The 17,730-nt window shown below is 38.2% G+C and overlaps 1 protein-coding gene across 1 annotated transcript in view; it reads left to right on the top strand.

The window, feature by feature from the left end:
- Positions 1 to 17,730, top strand: part of LOC123528942 (uncharacterized) — a 36,554-nt gene that overhangs the window by 6,359 nt on the left and 12,465 nt on the right. Inside the window, exons 2-3 of the mRNA XM_053522224.1 lie at positions 9,876 to 9,944; positions 12,151 to 12,246. Of these exons, the coding sequence (XP_053378199.1) occupies positions 9,879 to 9,944; positions 12,151 to 12,246 (162 nt within the window). The 5' untranslated portion in view covers positions 9,876 to 9,878. The remainder of the gene's footprint in view (positions 1 to 9,875; positions 9,945 to 12,150; positions 12,247 to 17,730) is intronic.

A 17,730-nucleotide genomic window follows, 5' to 3' on the forward strand; every position in this document is an offset into this window, starting at 1 on the left:
GTGACTTTCTCCTTGTAACTCACAGGTTTATGCTTTATTGTCAACATAAAATCATTATCAGAGATGTTATCATTACAAATATTTTGTACATGTACCAGAAAACATTCCCAACAGATTTCATTGGGGATTTCCTAACAGAAATATGCAGAATAAGTTTGGACGTGACGGAGACAGCGACAGTCAAAAGTTATCACGTTGTCCCAAAACGTCCTATTATTTGGACTACCCCATCACACTTTTGTCCGGTGTATAACTTGAAAAGTATTAATGGCATTTGATTGAAACTTCAGAAAATGATAGAGGCCATGAGGCAAAGTGCAGTATCAAAGCATCATAACTCTACCTTACCCAGCTTTTGAATTATCTCCCTTTATTCTACAAAATAAGGCTTGTCCGAAGTATAACTTGAAAGTGTCAGCAGCAATTGATTGAAACTTCATATTTTTATTATGAAGCAAATATTTGTCCAATTTTTTATACACTGCATTTTTTATAAAATTTTAAATAATATCTATATTTATAGAATACTGACATGTTTAGTATCAAAATGTTTGTCTTTTAAAGTTAAAGTTGATGAAATAATTACATTTTGTAAATTTCTAGGTTTGTTTCAATCATTGGAAATTTTTATTGCTATATTTTACTAAGAAAATTACTTTCATGTCAAATTATATTAAGCTCTCTCAATGTCTCAAAAAGATCGTTAAGCCAGGAAGCCAAGCTGTCAACTTGTAAAAATGCAGTGTATAAAAAATTTGACAAATATTTGCTTCATAATATTTTCATAGAGGCCATTGAGACAAAGTGCAGTGTCAAAGAATCATATCTCTACCTGACCTAGTTTTTGAATTATCTCCCTTTATTATACAAATTAAGGCTTTTCTGGAGCATTACTTGAAAAGTATTAATAGCATTTCATGTGAAACTTCACAAAATGATAGAGGCCATTGACGCGAAGTGCAGTGTCAAAGAACCATAACTCTACTTTACCTAGTTTCTGAATTATCTCCATTATTATACAAAATAAGGCTTGTGCGGAGTATAACTTGAAAGGTATTAATGGCATTTGATTGAAACTTAAAATAATCATAAAGGTCATTGAGACAAAGTGCAGTGTCAAAGAACCATAAATCTACCTTACCTAGTTTTTGAATTATCTCCCTTTTTAGCTCATCTGATTTTTGGAAATAAATGATGAGTTATTGTCATCACTTGGTCTGCGTTGGTGTCGGCGTTGTTTTATGTTTAGGTCAGCTTTTCTCCTAAACTATCAAAGCTATTGCTTTAAAACTTGTTCACCATCAATAGTTGACCCTGTACAGCAAGAAACATAACTCCATCCTGCTTTTTGCAAGAATTATGGCCCCTTTTGGACTTAGAAAATCAGATTTCTTGGTTATTTATTTATTTGGGTTTTACGGCGCACCAACACAGTATAGGTTATATGGTGCCAAACAAGACTACAAATTTTGGTTCCACATCTCATTTACATAGAAATAAAAACATGACTCTATTGAGGTATGGAATCAAAATTTGCATACCTGCTGGAATCACAGAATTATTGCAAAACCAAGTGTTAAAGACCCTATTAGTCGCCTCTTATGATCATGCAATGGTAAGGCAGTGGTTCCAATTCTTTTCATACACAGATTGTCCCAGAACCACATGGGACAGATTTCTTGGTTAAGAAGGTGGGTTACAAAATGTACCTTAATATTTGTAAGTGCGCATGTTCAACCGGACACTAACATGACGATTTACGACGACGTTTACGACAAACTGAATCCTTCTGCAAAAAAAAAAAATCATGAACCTGCTTCCAATCTGATGCTTAATGGTTTAATAATGCAGAAATAATGAATAAATTGCCGCAGAAACGCTTCAAAACATTGTTGCCTTAAAATGACGTTACATGTCAGATGAGTCTTTAGCTCTGAATAATGATCAATATTTTGCTTCTTTTTAGCTCACCTGTCACATAGTGACAGGGTGAGCTTTTGTGATCGTCCGTCGTCCGTCCACAATTTCTTGTCTGCACGATAGTGGTTTCATTTATGATTTTATTTTAACCAAACTTGCACACAACTTGCATCACCATAAGATCTTGATTCGTTTCTTGAACTGGCCAGATCCCATTATGGGTTCCAGAGTTATGGCCCCTGAAAGGGCCAAAATTAGCTATTTTGACCTTTTCTGCACAAGAGCAGCTTTATTTATGATTTGATTTTTACCAAACTTGCACACAACTTGTATCACCATAAGATCTTGGTTCCTTTCTTGAACTGGCCAGATTCCATTATGGGTTCCAGAGTTATGGCTCCTGAAAGGGCCAAAATTAGCTATTTTGACCTTGTCTGCACAATAGCAGCTTCATTTATGATTTGAATTTAATCAAACTTGCACAAAACTTGTGTCACCATAAGATCTCGCTTCCTTTCTTGAACCGGCCAGATCCGATAATGGGTTTCAGAGTTATAGCCCCTGAAAGGGCCAAAATTAGCTATTTTGACTTTGTCTGCGCAATAGCAGCTTCATTTATGATCTAATTTTAACCACACTTGCACACAGCTTGTATCACCGCAAGATCTTGATTCCTTTCTTGAACTGGCCAGATTCCATTATGGGTTCCAGAGTTATGGCCCCTGAAAGGGCCAAAATTATCTATTTTGACCTTGTCTGCACAATAGCGGCTTTATTTATGATTTGATTTTTACCAAACTTGCACACAACTTGTATCACCATAAGATCTTGGTTCCTTTCTTGAACTGGCCAGATTCCATTATGGGTTCCAGAGTTATGGCCCCTGAAAGGGCCAAAATTAGCTATTTTGACCTTGTCTGCACAATAGCAGCTTCATTTATGATTTGAATTTAATCAAACTTGCACAAAACTTGTGTCACCATAAGATCTCGCTTCCTTCCTTGAACCAACCAGATCCCATAATGGGTTTCAGAGTTATAGCCCCTGAAAGGGCCAAAATTAGCTATTTTGACTTTGTCTGCGCAATAGCAGCTTCATTTATGATTTAATTTTAACCACACTTGCACACAACTTGTATCACCATAAGATCTCGCTTCCTTTTTATACGCCCTAAGAGACGTATTATGTTATGGCGACGGTGTCCGTCTGTCTGTCTGTCTGTTGGTTAGCAATTTCCCTTCCGCTCTGTAACTCTTGAACTCCTTGAAGGATTTCAAAGAAACCTTACACAAATGTTCACCTCATCGAAACGATGTGCAGAGCGCATGTTTCGGATGGCTCACTTCAAGGTCAAGGTCACACTTAGGGGTCAAAGGTCATATGACTTTGTTTTGTGTGTATATTGCTCTGCATTTGCATTGCAGTGCTCTTGTTTTTATTTGGCAGATCCTTCTTTTGTTCACTTACAATCATTTTTTTTAATTACTTCCCTTTTTATGTTACTATAAATAGCTTATTTAGTAACTTTTTTATTATTGGCGGTAGGGAAAAACCGAGAGCACTTTCCTGTGGTACAACATTGATGGTACCTCCAATTTATAGGTGTATTTTGACATATCTGTACCTTTAAGAAAATTTCAACTATATTTTCTCATGATTCTTTTGATTGATGTTGATTATGATTTTTAGCTCGACTATTCGAAGAATAAGTAGAGCTATCCTACTCACCACGGCGTCGGCGTCAGCGTCACACCTTGGGTTAAGTTTTTCGTACCAGTCCACATTTTGACAAAGTCTTTTGAGATAAAGCTTTGAAACTTTCAACACTTGTTTACCATCATCATGGCCAGTTATAGGCAAGAGCACATAACTCCATCAAGGATTTTGGCTGAATTATGGCCCCTTTTGACTTAGAAATCATGGTTAAGTTTTTCGTACCAGTTCATATTTTGACAAAGTCTTTTGAGGTAAAGCTTTGAAACTTTCAACACTTGTTTACCATCACCATGTCCAGTTATAGGCAAGAGCACATAACTCCATCAAGGATTTTGGCTGAATTATGGCCCTTTTTGACTTAGAAATCTGGGTTAATATTTCGTACCAGTCCACATCTTGACAAAGTCTTTTGAGATAAAGCTTTGAAACTTTCAACACTTGTTTACCATCACCATGTCCAGTTATAGGCAAGAGCACATAACTCCATCAAGGATTTTGACTGAATTATGGCCCCTTTTGACTTAGAAATCATGGTTAAGTTTTTCGTACCAGTTCATATTTTGACAAAGTCTTTTGAGATAAAGCTTTGAAACTTTCAACACTTGGTTACCATCACCATGTCCAGTTATAGGCAAGAGTACATAACTCCATCAAGGATTTTGGCTGAATTATGGCCCTTTTGACTTAGAAATCTGGGTTAATATTTCGTACCAGTTCATATTTTGACAAAGTCTTTTGAGATAAAGCTTTGAAACTTTCAACATCTGTTTACCATCACCATGTCCAGTTATAGGCAAGAGTACATAACTCTATCAAGGATTTTGGTTGAATTATGGCCCTTTTTGACTGAGAAATCTTGGTTAAGTTTTTCGTACCAGTTCATATTTTTTGTAAAGTGTTTGACATATGGCTTTGAAACTTTTATCACTTGTTTAGTATAATAGTCTCTATCTGTAGGAAACAGAACATAACTCTGTCATCTATTTTGGCTGAATTATGGCCCATTTTGGACTTTGAAATTGGTTCTGTTTCCATACAAGTCCATGTTTTGTCAAAACTATTTGACATATGGCTTTTAAACTTTGAACACTAGTTTATCATTATGATTTCCATCTGTAGGCAAGAGTACATAACTATTTTGACTGAATTATGGCCCTTTTTGGACTTTGAAATTGGCTCATATATTGCCATTTAGTGCAAGACTTATCGAAATCAAAGTAATACAGGAACATTGTTTGTCTAATCTATTTATTTCTTTTGTCTGAATATCCGTGGAAATATTTTGACACCATTCTTCAATCAATTCTTCGAATAGTCGAGCGCGCTGTCATCAGACAGCTCTTGTTTGACCTTCTTGTCCTTAAGGGCAATGATGACAGGTGAGCGATATAGAGCCATCATGGCCCTCTTGTATATACTTGATATACAGTTACTGGGTATGCGGAATGTAAGAAAATCATTTAAATGGATGATGGTAACTGATATATATATTAACTATCTATAAGTTTGATGTTTATTTCAATTGAGGCTTGTTACACAGTAGAAACAGCAAATTTAAACAATAAACTACATGCTTAAGAGTGACTCAAACAATAGTTCACCTTCATTATAATTATAAGCAAAAATTATGATTATGATTAAAATAATTATGTTTTGCAAGAGGAACTCAATGGGACAAGTCTTTACTTAAATCTAATGTTTCAGCTTTATCACTACACAAATGATTTCAGCACAGAAATTTCCAGCCTCAGAATGAGAGAAAAATTCTAAGTGTTTTCCACTGATTTACATGTACACTCATAAAAATGGCAAAGTTCAATTTTCCACTGATTTCCACTACAGTTCTGTGGCATTTGGTGGAACTTGTGTTGTCATTTGGTGGCAAGCAGTGTAAGGAAAAGGCAACAATTTTCCATCAAATGCCAGTATTGTCGTGTCCATCATATTTTCCATCAGATGCCACTGAATGCCATACAATGCCATGAAAAATAATGGAAATTGGTGGCATATTTACAGAAGGGTTACAACACCTGTTCACCATCAAAAGCTGACTCTGTACAGCAAGAAACATAACTCCATCCTGCTTTTTCAAGAGTTATGGCCCCTTTTGGACTTGGAAAATATCAGATTTCTTGGTTAAGTTTTATGTTTGCAGTCAACTGTTCTCCTAAACTATTAAAGCTATTGTTTTGAAACTTGCAACACTTGTTCACCATCAAACGCTGACTCTGTACAGCAAGAAACATAACTCCATCCTGCTTTTTGCAAGAATAATGGCCCTTTTTGGACTTAGAAAATAGGTCAACTTTTCTCCTTTATGGTCAAAGCTATTGCTTTAAAACTTGCAACACTTGTTCAACATCAAAAGCTGTCACTACACAGCGAGTACCATAACTCTGCATTGCTTTTTGCAAGAATTATGGCCCCTTTTGGACTTAGAAAATCATCGGTAGGTCAATATTTCTGTTATACAGAGACAAAAAAATCAGATGAGCGTCTGCACCTACAAGGCGGTGCTCTTGTTTATACTCTACTTTACCTAGTTTTTGAATTATCTTCCTATATTATACAAAATAAGGCTTGTCCGGAGCATTACTTGAAAAGTATGAATGGCATTTCATTGAAACTTCACAAAATGGTAGAGGCCATTGACGGGAAGTGCAGTGTCAAAAAAACATATCTCTACCTTACCTAGTTTTTAAATTATATCCCTTTATTCAATTTTTTTCTTTTTATTATCTCATTTGTTTTTTTTTGTTTCTAATACGTTATTCCCCATATTAGGAGAAGCACATGCATCAGGGAGCATTATTCGGTTTTACCGATTCCTTGTTTTGTTTTGTTTTTAAACAAACCTTCCATGAATATTTAACAACATGCACAGCTGTACCCTCCCCCACTTTTGCTCCTCCACCCAGTCCCTTCCACCCCCCCCCCCCCACACAACATTCTTTTTTTCATTTTGTATCTTTTATCAACATGTGGTGTTTCGTACCCTCGACGGTCAACTACCCCCCTCCCCCACCTTTTTCAAACCTTGCATGAATATTTATTAACATGTGAAGTTGTAACACACACACACACACACACACACACACACACACACACACACACACACACACACACACACACACACACACACACACACACACACACACACACACACACACACACACACACACACACACACACACACACACACACACACACACACACACACACACACACCACACACACACACACACACACACACACACACACACACACACACACACACACACACACACACACACACACACACACACACACACACACACACACACACACACACACACACACACACACACACACACACACACACCCCTCTCCCCTATTACACCCACATTCCAGATTTCTTACTTGATCGTGCTCTCTTAAGGACATCTGTTCTTTTAAGTTCAAATGTAGTGAAATTATTTGCTTTTTAGTAACATCCTTAACTTTTTGCCGGATATATTTCTTGGCCAATCCTCACCACAAACCCATTTTGCGGGGGGATTCGCTTGTTTTCAATGTAACTTACCAATTCTTCTTGAATTTATACACCCGCTTCAAAAACGGGACTTATGGGACCGCCCCTGGTGGGTGGTGGGCAGCGTCCACAGACATCCAATTTTGAGGTGTATTTTGACCTATCTCTACCTGGTATGGATTTTTGTGTGGACAATTTTTTATATTTTTTTTGAGTTTTTTTAAAGATGAACTTCCCTTATTTGTTACTGTAAATAACTTATATTGTAACTTTTTACGCCCCCGAAGGGAGGCATATTAGTTTTCAACTGTCCGTCCATTCGTTCGTCACAACGTTAACTTTTTGCATGAAGGTACTTTATTCGCGAACCACTGCACCCAGGACCTTCAAACTTCACTTGCTAATAGTACTTATTGAGTACACCACCCCTACTGACTTTGGGGTCACCAGGTCAAAGGTCAAGGTCACAGGGGCCAACATTAACTTTTTGCATGAAGGCACTTTACTCGCGAACCACTCAACCCAGGACCTTCAAACTTCACATGCTGATAGTACTTATTGAGTACACCACTCGTACTGACTTTGGGGTCACCAGGTCAAAGGTCAAGGTCACAGGTGCCAACGTTAACTTTTTGCATGAAGGCACTTTACTCGCGAACCACTTCACCCAGGACCTTCAAACTTTACATGCTGATAGTACTTTATGAGTACACCAACCCTACTGACTTTGGGGTCAAAGGTCAAGGTCACAGAGGCCAACGTTAACTTTTTGCATGACGGCACATTACTCGCGAACCACTGCACCCAGGACCTTCAAACTTCACTTGCTGATAGTACTTATTGAGTACACCACTCTTACTGACTTTGGGGTCACCAGGTCAAAGGTCAAGGTCACAGGGGCCAACGTTAACTTTTTGCATGAAGGCACTTTACTCGCGAACCACTTCACCCAGGACCTTCAATCTTTACGTGCTGATAGTACTTTATGAGTACACCAACCCTACTGACTTTGGAGTCACCAGGTCAAAGGTCAAGGTCACAGGGGCCAACGTTAACTTTTTGCATGAAGGCACTTTACTCGCGAACCACTGCACCCAGGACCTTCAAACTTCACATGCTGATATTACTTATTGAGTACACCACTCGTACTGACTTTGGGGTCACCAGGTCAAAGGTCAAGGTCACAGGTGCCAACGTTAACTTTTTGCATGAAGGCACTTTACTCGCGAACCACTTCACCCAGGACCTTCAAACTTTACATGCTGATAGTACTTTATGAGTACACCAACCCTACTGACTTTGGGGTCACCAGGTCAAAGGTCAAGGTCACAGAGGCCAACGTTAACTTTTTGCATGACGGCACATTACTCGCGAACCACTGCACCCAGGACCTTCAAACTACACATGCTGATAGTACTTATTGAGTACACCACTCCTACTGACTTTGGGGTCACCAGGTCAAAGGTCAAGGTCACAGGGGCCAACGTTAACTTTTTGCATGAAGGCACTTGCGAACCACTTCACCCAGGGCCTTCAAACTTCACATGCTGATAGTACTTATTGAGTACACCACCCCTACTGACTTTGGGGTCACCAGGTCAAAGGTCAAGGTGCTGCGGGGGCATTTGTCACCATTAGTGACAGCTCTTGTTCATAATTGAAAATTAAAATTCCATTTGCAAATACAGGTTCTAGTGTAAAGAAATTTGCTGTGACAGGCGTTTGTTGTGACATTCTGGCACTCTTGTTGTATTTTGACTGTATCTTTGTGGTTTTTTTTTTTCAAAATCTGTAGCTAAGTTTTCTAAAGCCTAACATTTTTAGCTCACCTGAGCTCAAAGTGCTCAGGGTGAACTGTTGCTGGCATCCAGCCACACTTTCCTTTAAACAACATCTCCTCCTAAACCACCTGGCCAATTTTGATGAAACTTCACAGGGATATTCCTTGGGTGGCCCCCTTTCAAAGTTATTCAAAGAATTGAATACCCCCCAGAAGTCTGGTTGCCATGGCAACCAAAAGGGAAAACTTAAAAAATCTTCTTGTCCAAAACCACAAGGCGTAGAGCCTCGATATTTGGCTTGTGACATCATCTAATGGTCCTCTATGCATGAAGATTGTTCAAATTATGCCCCTGCGATGAAAAGAGGCCCCGCCCCTGGGGTCACTTGTTATATGAGTTATATAGGAAAAAAATAGTTCAAAAATTATCTGATCATAATTCCTCTAGACTGTTTAATTATAATTACCTGATGACCCCAAGTAATTATTGGTCACTTGGCTGTGACCTTGACCTGCTGACCTACTTTCTTGTCTTTTAAGATAGTTACAGCCTTGAAATTTGGATGACATATACAGTTTTGCACTCTGATCTTAAAACTGACTTTCAGTAACCATGAATGTGACCTACTGACCTACTTTCTTAATATTTTAGCATCAGTTTGACATTTGAAGCATGTTCACACAACTGGGAGAAAATTTTAATGCTTACTTATATTTGACTTTCTTACCCCATCCAGGGTCATCATAACCCTCTTGTTTATAAAAAACTTTGATTGTTTTGCTGTAAAATGAAACAGTTAACTAAAAACGTTAATTTAAAGATAATTATTTTTTTGACAAAATGTCACACCTTATTTGCTCTAGGACTTGAATCTAGATATTCTGATAATTGAATTTTGTTGAGTTTGTTTGAAAGGTATTGCATGATTTATATATTTTGTCTTTCAGGAAATGGCAGAAGTGGGACATGACGAGGGGGAGGAAAATGCAGGGTACATTTTGTACAAGAGAGTACCGGTAAGTCTGTTCATAACATATTTAAAATTGTATTTACAAAATGGAAATACTTCTTGGAGTGTTGTATAATATAAAAGTTTCATATTAACTATAAAATAATGTCTTAAGTTAACGTTTATACAGTTATTATATTGATGTAATATATAAGACTTTGGCTATATTAGGTTAGTACAATGTAGGCAAGTGTTAGAAAAAAGTTTGAAAGGCAAGCTACTGCGAGCCTTCTAATTTTTTTATCACAGGTCTAGTAATCTAATGTTGCCAGCTTTTGTATGAGGGTTGTTCATAAGCACCGCTGATGTCAACACATTTTTTGTGCCTTGTGATCCACATTCGGAAAGTGTTTTTTTGTCATTAATCACTGAATGAGCCAATTACTTCACTGGTTGCTTGTGATATATCTGACTTGCTGTCAAAGTGATGTCCGTGAACAGTGGCCTTAACACTCCGGTTATGCGGAAGTCCATTGGCACAAGGTCATACCAGTAGGGCGAATGGTCAGACAGTTCAAACCCTAGAAGGCTAATTTCCAGGAGAGTTGATGGTGCACGATGTGTGTATGCGTTGTAGTGATGGAATGTTACGTTATCCAGCTGGAGCCCAGGACCCTTCCCCCTTTAGGAATCCACAAGGTGCGGTCAGAGCCCCTGAAAATCAGCCAGCAAGAAAATATTGTTTGATACTAAAGAATATTTCATAGTGAACTTTATGTACATCCCTCTCATACATGTGATTCTTTTGTTTTAAAAGATGGTTATTTTTGGCGGTGGTGGCATCAAGTGATGCAGATGGCAAGGTTGTACCTCCAAAGACCAAAGCATGAAGGAAGTGGCTCGCACATTTAAACTGTTTAGCATACAAAAACAGTGTTTGAATAATTGTGATTAGTATACAAGGTTTTTGGAACTTCTTAACCACAATGATGTATAGATAAGACAGGCTGAAGTGGAGAAAATGAGAAAAGAATATTTGCACATGCAGGGTGCCTGGACAAGATACAATGCGGTAAAGGTTAACCTGGAACAACTTTTGACAAGTAGCATGCTACTAGTCATTTACAATCAACTTGAAGAAACCAGAGCAGAGATAACCTAGAAGAGAACCCTGATGAAGCAAAGTCACAATAGATGAGGCTATGTCAAAGATGTCAGCTGTTAGAGCTTGTGTGAATAAGAGACGACAGTGGTAAGATTTCCTCAACATCATCCTGACTTAACAGGTGCCCATTAGTAAGATATGTTTAAAAAATAGCATGGATTGAAAACAAGCATCTACATTGAAAACAAGCATTTATAGCACCTAGAATGACCATAAGTTTATTTGGTACTCTTGCTGCAAAAAAAAGCTTTTGAATATACAGGATGCAAAAAGGCATTTTATACACAGAGTTAATGGAGCAGTGTAGAGTGTGGATGGCGTGTATCTACATGTTGTATCCCATGTGGTTCTGCGGTGACAACTTGCGTATGAAAAGAATTGGAACCACTGTCTTACCATTGTATGACTGTATGAGGCAACTAATACAAGTCTGAACACTTGGTTTTGCTGTATCTCGTATAAAAGTTTTAATTTTATTCCTCATGTTTTTATGTAAATTTATGAGATGTGAAATCAAAATTTTTATAGTCCTGTTTGGTTCCATATTATCTTTACTGTGTTGATGTGCCAAAAAACCCAAATCAAATAAAAAAATAAATAAATGTTGCTGCTAGATAATTGCAGTTCATAAATTTTGTAGTAACTGTTGACAGGCTGAGGAAGTTAGGAGATGGTGTTTCGAGACTATAACCTGAATATTTTACAGCCTGCTTTAGATGAGAACATTGTACTCGCAGATAAAATTCTACCTGTAGTTGATATTTGAGCCGCATCATGAGAAAACCAACATGCATATGCGACCAGCATGGATCCAGACCAGCCTGCGCATCCGTGCAGTCTGGTCAGGATCCAAGCTGGTCGCTAACGGTTTCTCTAATTGCAATAGGCTTTGAAAGCGAACAACAGGTATCCTGACCAGACTGCGCAGATGCGCAGGCTGGTCTGGATCCATGCTGGTCGCAAATGCACTATGTTGGTTTTCTCATGGTGCAGCTCATTTTGTTTAGATTTAAAGCTGCAAAATAGTCAGGTAAGAACTTACTTATGATGGGATCAGCATGGATTTATTATTTTAAAATAAAAATAAAGATTATTTGAATAATTTCAGAAAGGCAAGGAGGCAACATTGAGAAATGATGGTAGAAAACCACTGCAGGATCTGAATAACATTGTTCCTAGGATAAGGAATTTGGCTGTGAATGAGGTATTTAATGTAATTTTATCTTTTTTCAACTCACCTGAACCACAGATTCAGGGTGAGATGTTGTGGCGGGCCTGTGTCCGTTGTCCATTGTCTGGTGGTAGCTCTACACTTACTATAAAACATTCTCATGAACTGCTGAATGGATCATCACTAAACTTCGTCTGTAACATTCCTATAATGTCCAATTCATAAATCTGTTCAAATATTTTCGCCTGGCTATTTTTAGGGGACACCAGAGGAAAACAGAAAAGCCATTGAACTACTTTTTCTCATGAATTGCTTGATAGAATGCCACCGAACTTGATCTGTAGCATCCTTCTAAGGTCCTCTCTTATATTTGTTCAAAAGTTTTGCTTGACTGATTTAAAGGGGGCCACCAGAGCTAGAAACAGAAAAAACATTAAAATAACTTCCTCTTATGAACTACATGATGGATTTCCACCAAAGTCAGTATTAGCATCCTTCTAAGGTCCTCTGCTACATCATATGACACAAGGGTCATAACCCTTGCACCAATATTTCATTAATAATCTCCCTTTTTGTTAGAAAAGTTTTGGTGCACTTCCACGCTATATCAGTTATAACTAAATGGATTTGATTCAAACTTAAAACAGTTGTTCCATATCATCACCCACATCATGACACAAGATCCATAACTCTTGCACCAATATTTCATGAATTATACCCCCTTTTTACTTGAATTTCAATTTCACTTTGATGCTTTTTCAACATATCTCCGTTATCTCTGTTGTTACTAAATTGATTTGATTCAATCTGACTAAAGTATTTGATCTTCTAAACGAAGATCTGAGAACGACCCATTCACATTCGTCTTCTGTATATTTTGGATTTCCAAGATCGCTATTTTTATTTTCGCAAATCTATTTTTGTTTGAACCAATCAGACAACTTGTTCGAATGTCAAAAAGTAAGAAAAATTTGCAGTTAATCCAGGGCTCGAACCCGGGACCTCTCGCTTACAGAGCAAGTGCGCTACCGACTGAGCTAACCGGCTATCTGACATTTTTCTACATAAAAATTGTTAATATCAAATACCAAGGCTTTTTAAAGCTTGCAGAATGTTGTAAGTTAACTTTTGATTGGCTAGCGGAAGGGTTGTCAGAACGAGGCCATCAATAGCTCGTTGTCAGATCCTATGCGTAGCGTAATAGGAGATGCACTTTAGTCAGATTGGATTTGATTCAAACTGCCGTATGACACAAGGTCCATAATGCTGGCACCAGTATGTTCTTTTTAGCTCACCTGAGCCAAAGGCTAATGGTGAGCTTTTGTGACCGCTCAATGTCCGTTGTCCGTTGTGTGATATGCGTTGTGTGTCATCCGTCGGCCAACATTTTCTTAAAAAATCGTCTCCTTGAAAACTACTGCGCAGATTTACACCAAACATCACAGGAATGATCCTTGGATGGCCCCCTTTCAAAATTGTTCAAAGAATTTAATTCCACACAGAACTCTGGTTGCCATAGCAACCAAAAGGAAAAACTTTAAAAATCTTCTTGTCCAAAACCACAAGAGCTTTGATATTTAGCCTGTGACATCATCTAATGGTCCTCTATGAAAATTGATCAAATTATGCCCCTGGGGTGAAAAGAGGCCCAGCCCCGGGGGTCGCGACTTATATAGGAAAAACCTTAAAAATCTTCTCGTCTGAAACCACAAGACCTAGGCCTTTGATATTTTGTGTGTAGCATTGCCTTGTGGTCCTCTACCAAGATTATTCAAATTATTACCCTGGGGTGAAAAGAGGCCCTACCCTGGGGGTCCAAAGTTTTACATACATAGACTTATATAGGAAAAAAATTTAAAAATCTTTTTGTCTGAAACCAAAAGACCTAGGCCTTTGATATTTGGTATGTAGCATTGCCTTGTGGTCCCCTACCAAGATTGTTCAAATTATTACCCTGGGGTGAAAAGAGGCCCCGCCTCAGGGGTCCCAAGTTTAACATAGACATATATAGGAAAGAACTTTAAAAATCTTCTTGTCTGAAACCAAGACCTAGGCCTTTGATATTTAGTATGTAGCATTGCCTTGTGGTCCTCTACCAAGATTTTACAGATTATGCCCCTGGGGTGAAAAGAGGCCATGCCCCAAGGGTCCCAAGTTTTACATATACTTATATCTATAGGAGAAGAACTTTAAAAATCTTCTTGCCTAAAACTGCAAGGCCTAGACTTTTGATATTTGGTATGTAGCATTGCCTTGTGGTCCTCTACCAAAATGTTTTCAAATTATGCCCCTGAGGTGAAAAGGGGCCCTGTCCGGGGGTCCCAAGTTAAATTACATAGAAAAATCTTCTTGTCTGATAGTTCAAGGCCTAGGCCTTTGATATTTGGTATGTAGCATTGTGTAGTGGACCTCTAACAATACTGTTCAAATTATACCCCTGGGTTGAAAAGAGGCCCCGCCCCGGGGGTCACTTGTTATATGAGTTATACAGGAAAAAATACTTCAAAAATTATCAGATCATATTTCCTAGACTGTTTGATTATAATTACCTGATGACCCCAAGTGGTTAGGGGTCACCTAATTGTGATCTTGATGTACTGACCTACTTTCTCGTTTTTAGCTCACCTGTCACAAAGTGACAAGGTGAGCTTTTGTGATCGCGCGGTGTCCGTCGTCCGTGCGTGCGTCCGTAAACTTTTGCTTGTGACCACTCTAGAGTCACATTTTTTGTGGGATCTTTATGAAAGTTGGTCAGAATGTTCATCTTGGTGATATCTAGGTCAAGTTCGAAACTGGGTCACGTGCCATCAAAAACTAGGTCAGTAGGTCTAAAAATAGAAAAACCTTGTGACCTCTCTAGAGGCCATATATTTCACAAGATCTTCATGAAAATTGGTCAGAACGTTCACCTTGATGATATCTAGGTCAAGTTCGAAACTGGGTCACGTACCATCAAAAACTAGGTTAGTAGGTCTAAAAATAGAAAAACCTTGTGACCTCTCTAGAGGCCATATATTTCACAAGATCTTCATGAAAATTGGTCAGAACGTTCACCTTGATGATATCTAGGTCAAGTTCGAAACTGGGTCACGTGCCTTCAAAAACTAGGTCAGTAGGTCAAATAATAGAAAAACCTTGTGACCTCTCTAAAGGTCATATTTTTCATGGGATCTGTATGAAAGTTGGTCTGAATGTTTATCTTGATGATATCTAGGTCAAGTTCGAAACTGGGTCAGGTGCGGTCAAAAACTAGGTCAGTAGGTCTAAAAATAGAAAAACCTTGTGACCTCTCTAGAGGCCATATATTTCATGAGATCTTCATGAATATTGGTCAGAATATTCTCCTTGATGATATCTAGGTCAGTTTCGAAAGTGGGTCATGTGCTTTAAAAAACTAGGTCAGTAGGTCAAATAATAGAAAAACCTTGTGACCTCTCTAGAGGCCATATTTTTCATGGGATCTGTATGAAAGTTGGTCTGAATGTTCGTCTTGATGATATCTAGATCAAATTCGAAAGTGGGTCACGTGCGGTCAAAAACTAGGTCAGTAGGTCAAATAATAGAAAAACCTTGTGACCTCTCTAAAGGCCATATTTTTCATGGGATCTGTATGAAAATTGGTCTGAATGTTCATCTTGACGATATTTAGGTCAAGTTTGAAACAGGGTCATGTGCGGTCAAAAACTAGGTCAGTAGGTCTAAAAATAGAAAAACCTTGTGATCTCTCTAGAGGCCATACTTGTGATTGGATCTCCATAAAAATTGGTCAGAATGTTCATCTTGATGATATCTAGGTCAAGTTCGAAAATGGGTCATGTGCCATCAAAAAGTAGGTCAGTAGGTCAAATAATGAAAAAACGTTGTGACCTCTCTAGAGGCCATATTTTTCATGAGATCTGTATGAAAGTTGGTCTGAATGTTAATCTTGATGATGTATAGGTCAGGTTTGAAATTGGGTCAACTGCGATCAAAAACTAGGTCAGTAGGTCTTGAAATAGAAAAACCTTGTGACCTCTCTAGAGGTCATACCGTTGAATGGATCTTCATGAAAATTGGTCAGAATGTTCACCTTGATGATATCTAGGTCAAGTTTGAAACTGGGTCACGTGCCCAAAAAAACTAGGTCAGTAGGTCAAATAATAAAAAAACCTTGTGACCTCTCTAGAGGCCATACTTTTCATGGGATCTGTATGAAAGTTGGTCTGAATGTTCATCTTGATGATATCTAGGTTAAGTTTGAAACTGGGTCAACTGCAGTCAAAAACTAGGTCAGTAGGTCTAAAATTAGAAAAATCTTTTGACCTCTCTAGAGGCCATATTTTTCAATGGATCTTCATGAAAATTGATCTGAATGTTCACCTTGATGATATCTAGGTCAGTTGCGAAACTGGGTCACGTGCGGTCAAAAACTAGGCCAGTAGGTATAAAAATAGAAAAACCTTGTGACCTCTCTAGAGGCCATATTTTTCATGAGATCTTCATGAAAATTAGTGGGAATGTTCACCTTGATGATATCTAGCTAAAGTTCAAAACAGGGTCACGTACCTTCGAAAACTAGGTCAATAGGTCAAATAATAGAAAAACTTGTGACCTCTCTAGAGACCATATTTTTCAATGGATCTTCATGAAAATTGATCAGAATTTTTATCTTGATAATATCTAGGTCAAGTTCAAAACTGGGTCACATGAGCTCAAAAACTAGGTCACTATGTCAAATAATAGAAAAAACGACGTCGTACTCAAAACTGGGTCATGTGGGAAGAGGTGAGCGATTCAGGACCATCATGGTCCACTTGTTTAAGATACAGCCTTGAAATTTGGATGACATGTACAGTTTTGCACACCGATCTTAAAACTGACTTTCAGTGACCATAAATGTGACCTACTGACCTACTTCCTTAATATTTAAGCATCATTTTGACATTTGAAACATGTTCACACAACTGGGAAAAGATTTCAGTGCTTTCTTACATTTGACTTTCTTACCTGATCTCTTACTCTTGTCAGTGTAGCTCACATTACTCATCATGACCCTCTTGTTTCTTAGAATTTCACGTTAAACTTGTGATGCACATTTCAGTTATTACTAAATAGATTTGATTCAAACTTAAAATAGATAATCCACATTATTATGTCTCCCACCACACAGTGGTGTGGGAGACATATTGATTTTCTTCTGTCTGTGTATCTGTCTGTCTGTCACAAAGCTTGTCCGCACTCTAAGTCGAACATTTCTCATTTGATCTTCACCAAACTTATACAAAATGTGTGAGCCAATAAGTCCTCGGCCAAGTTTGATAACTAGCCAAATCGGCCCAGGCACTTCGGAATTATGGCCCTTGAATTACCGAAAAACGCTCAGATTTTAGGCGCATTCCTGGAGCCAAAAGGACCCCTATACTACTCATGAGTAGTATAGGAGTCCTTTTGGCTCCAGGAATGTGCATGCAATCTGAGTAGTATAGGAGTCCTTTTGGCTTGATGAATGTGCATGCGCTGTAGTAGGGCAAGTTCGAT

Source organism: Mercenaria mercenaria, chromosome 13, assembly GCF_021730395.1.
Source record: "Mercenaria mercenaria strain notata chromosome 13, MADL_Memer_1, whole genome shotgun sequence".
In the NCBI taxonomy this organism is placed as follows: Eukaryota; Metazoa; Mollusca; class Bivalvia; order Venerida; family Veneridae; genus Mercenaria; species Mercenaria mercenaria.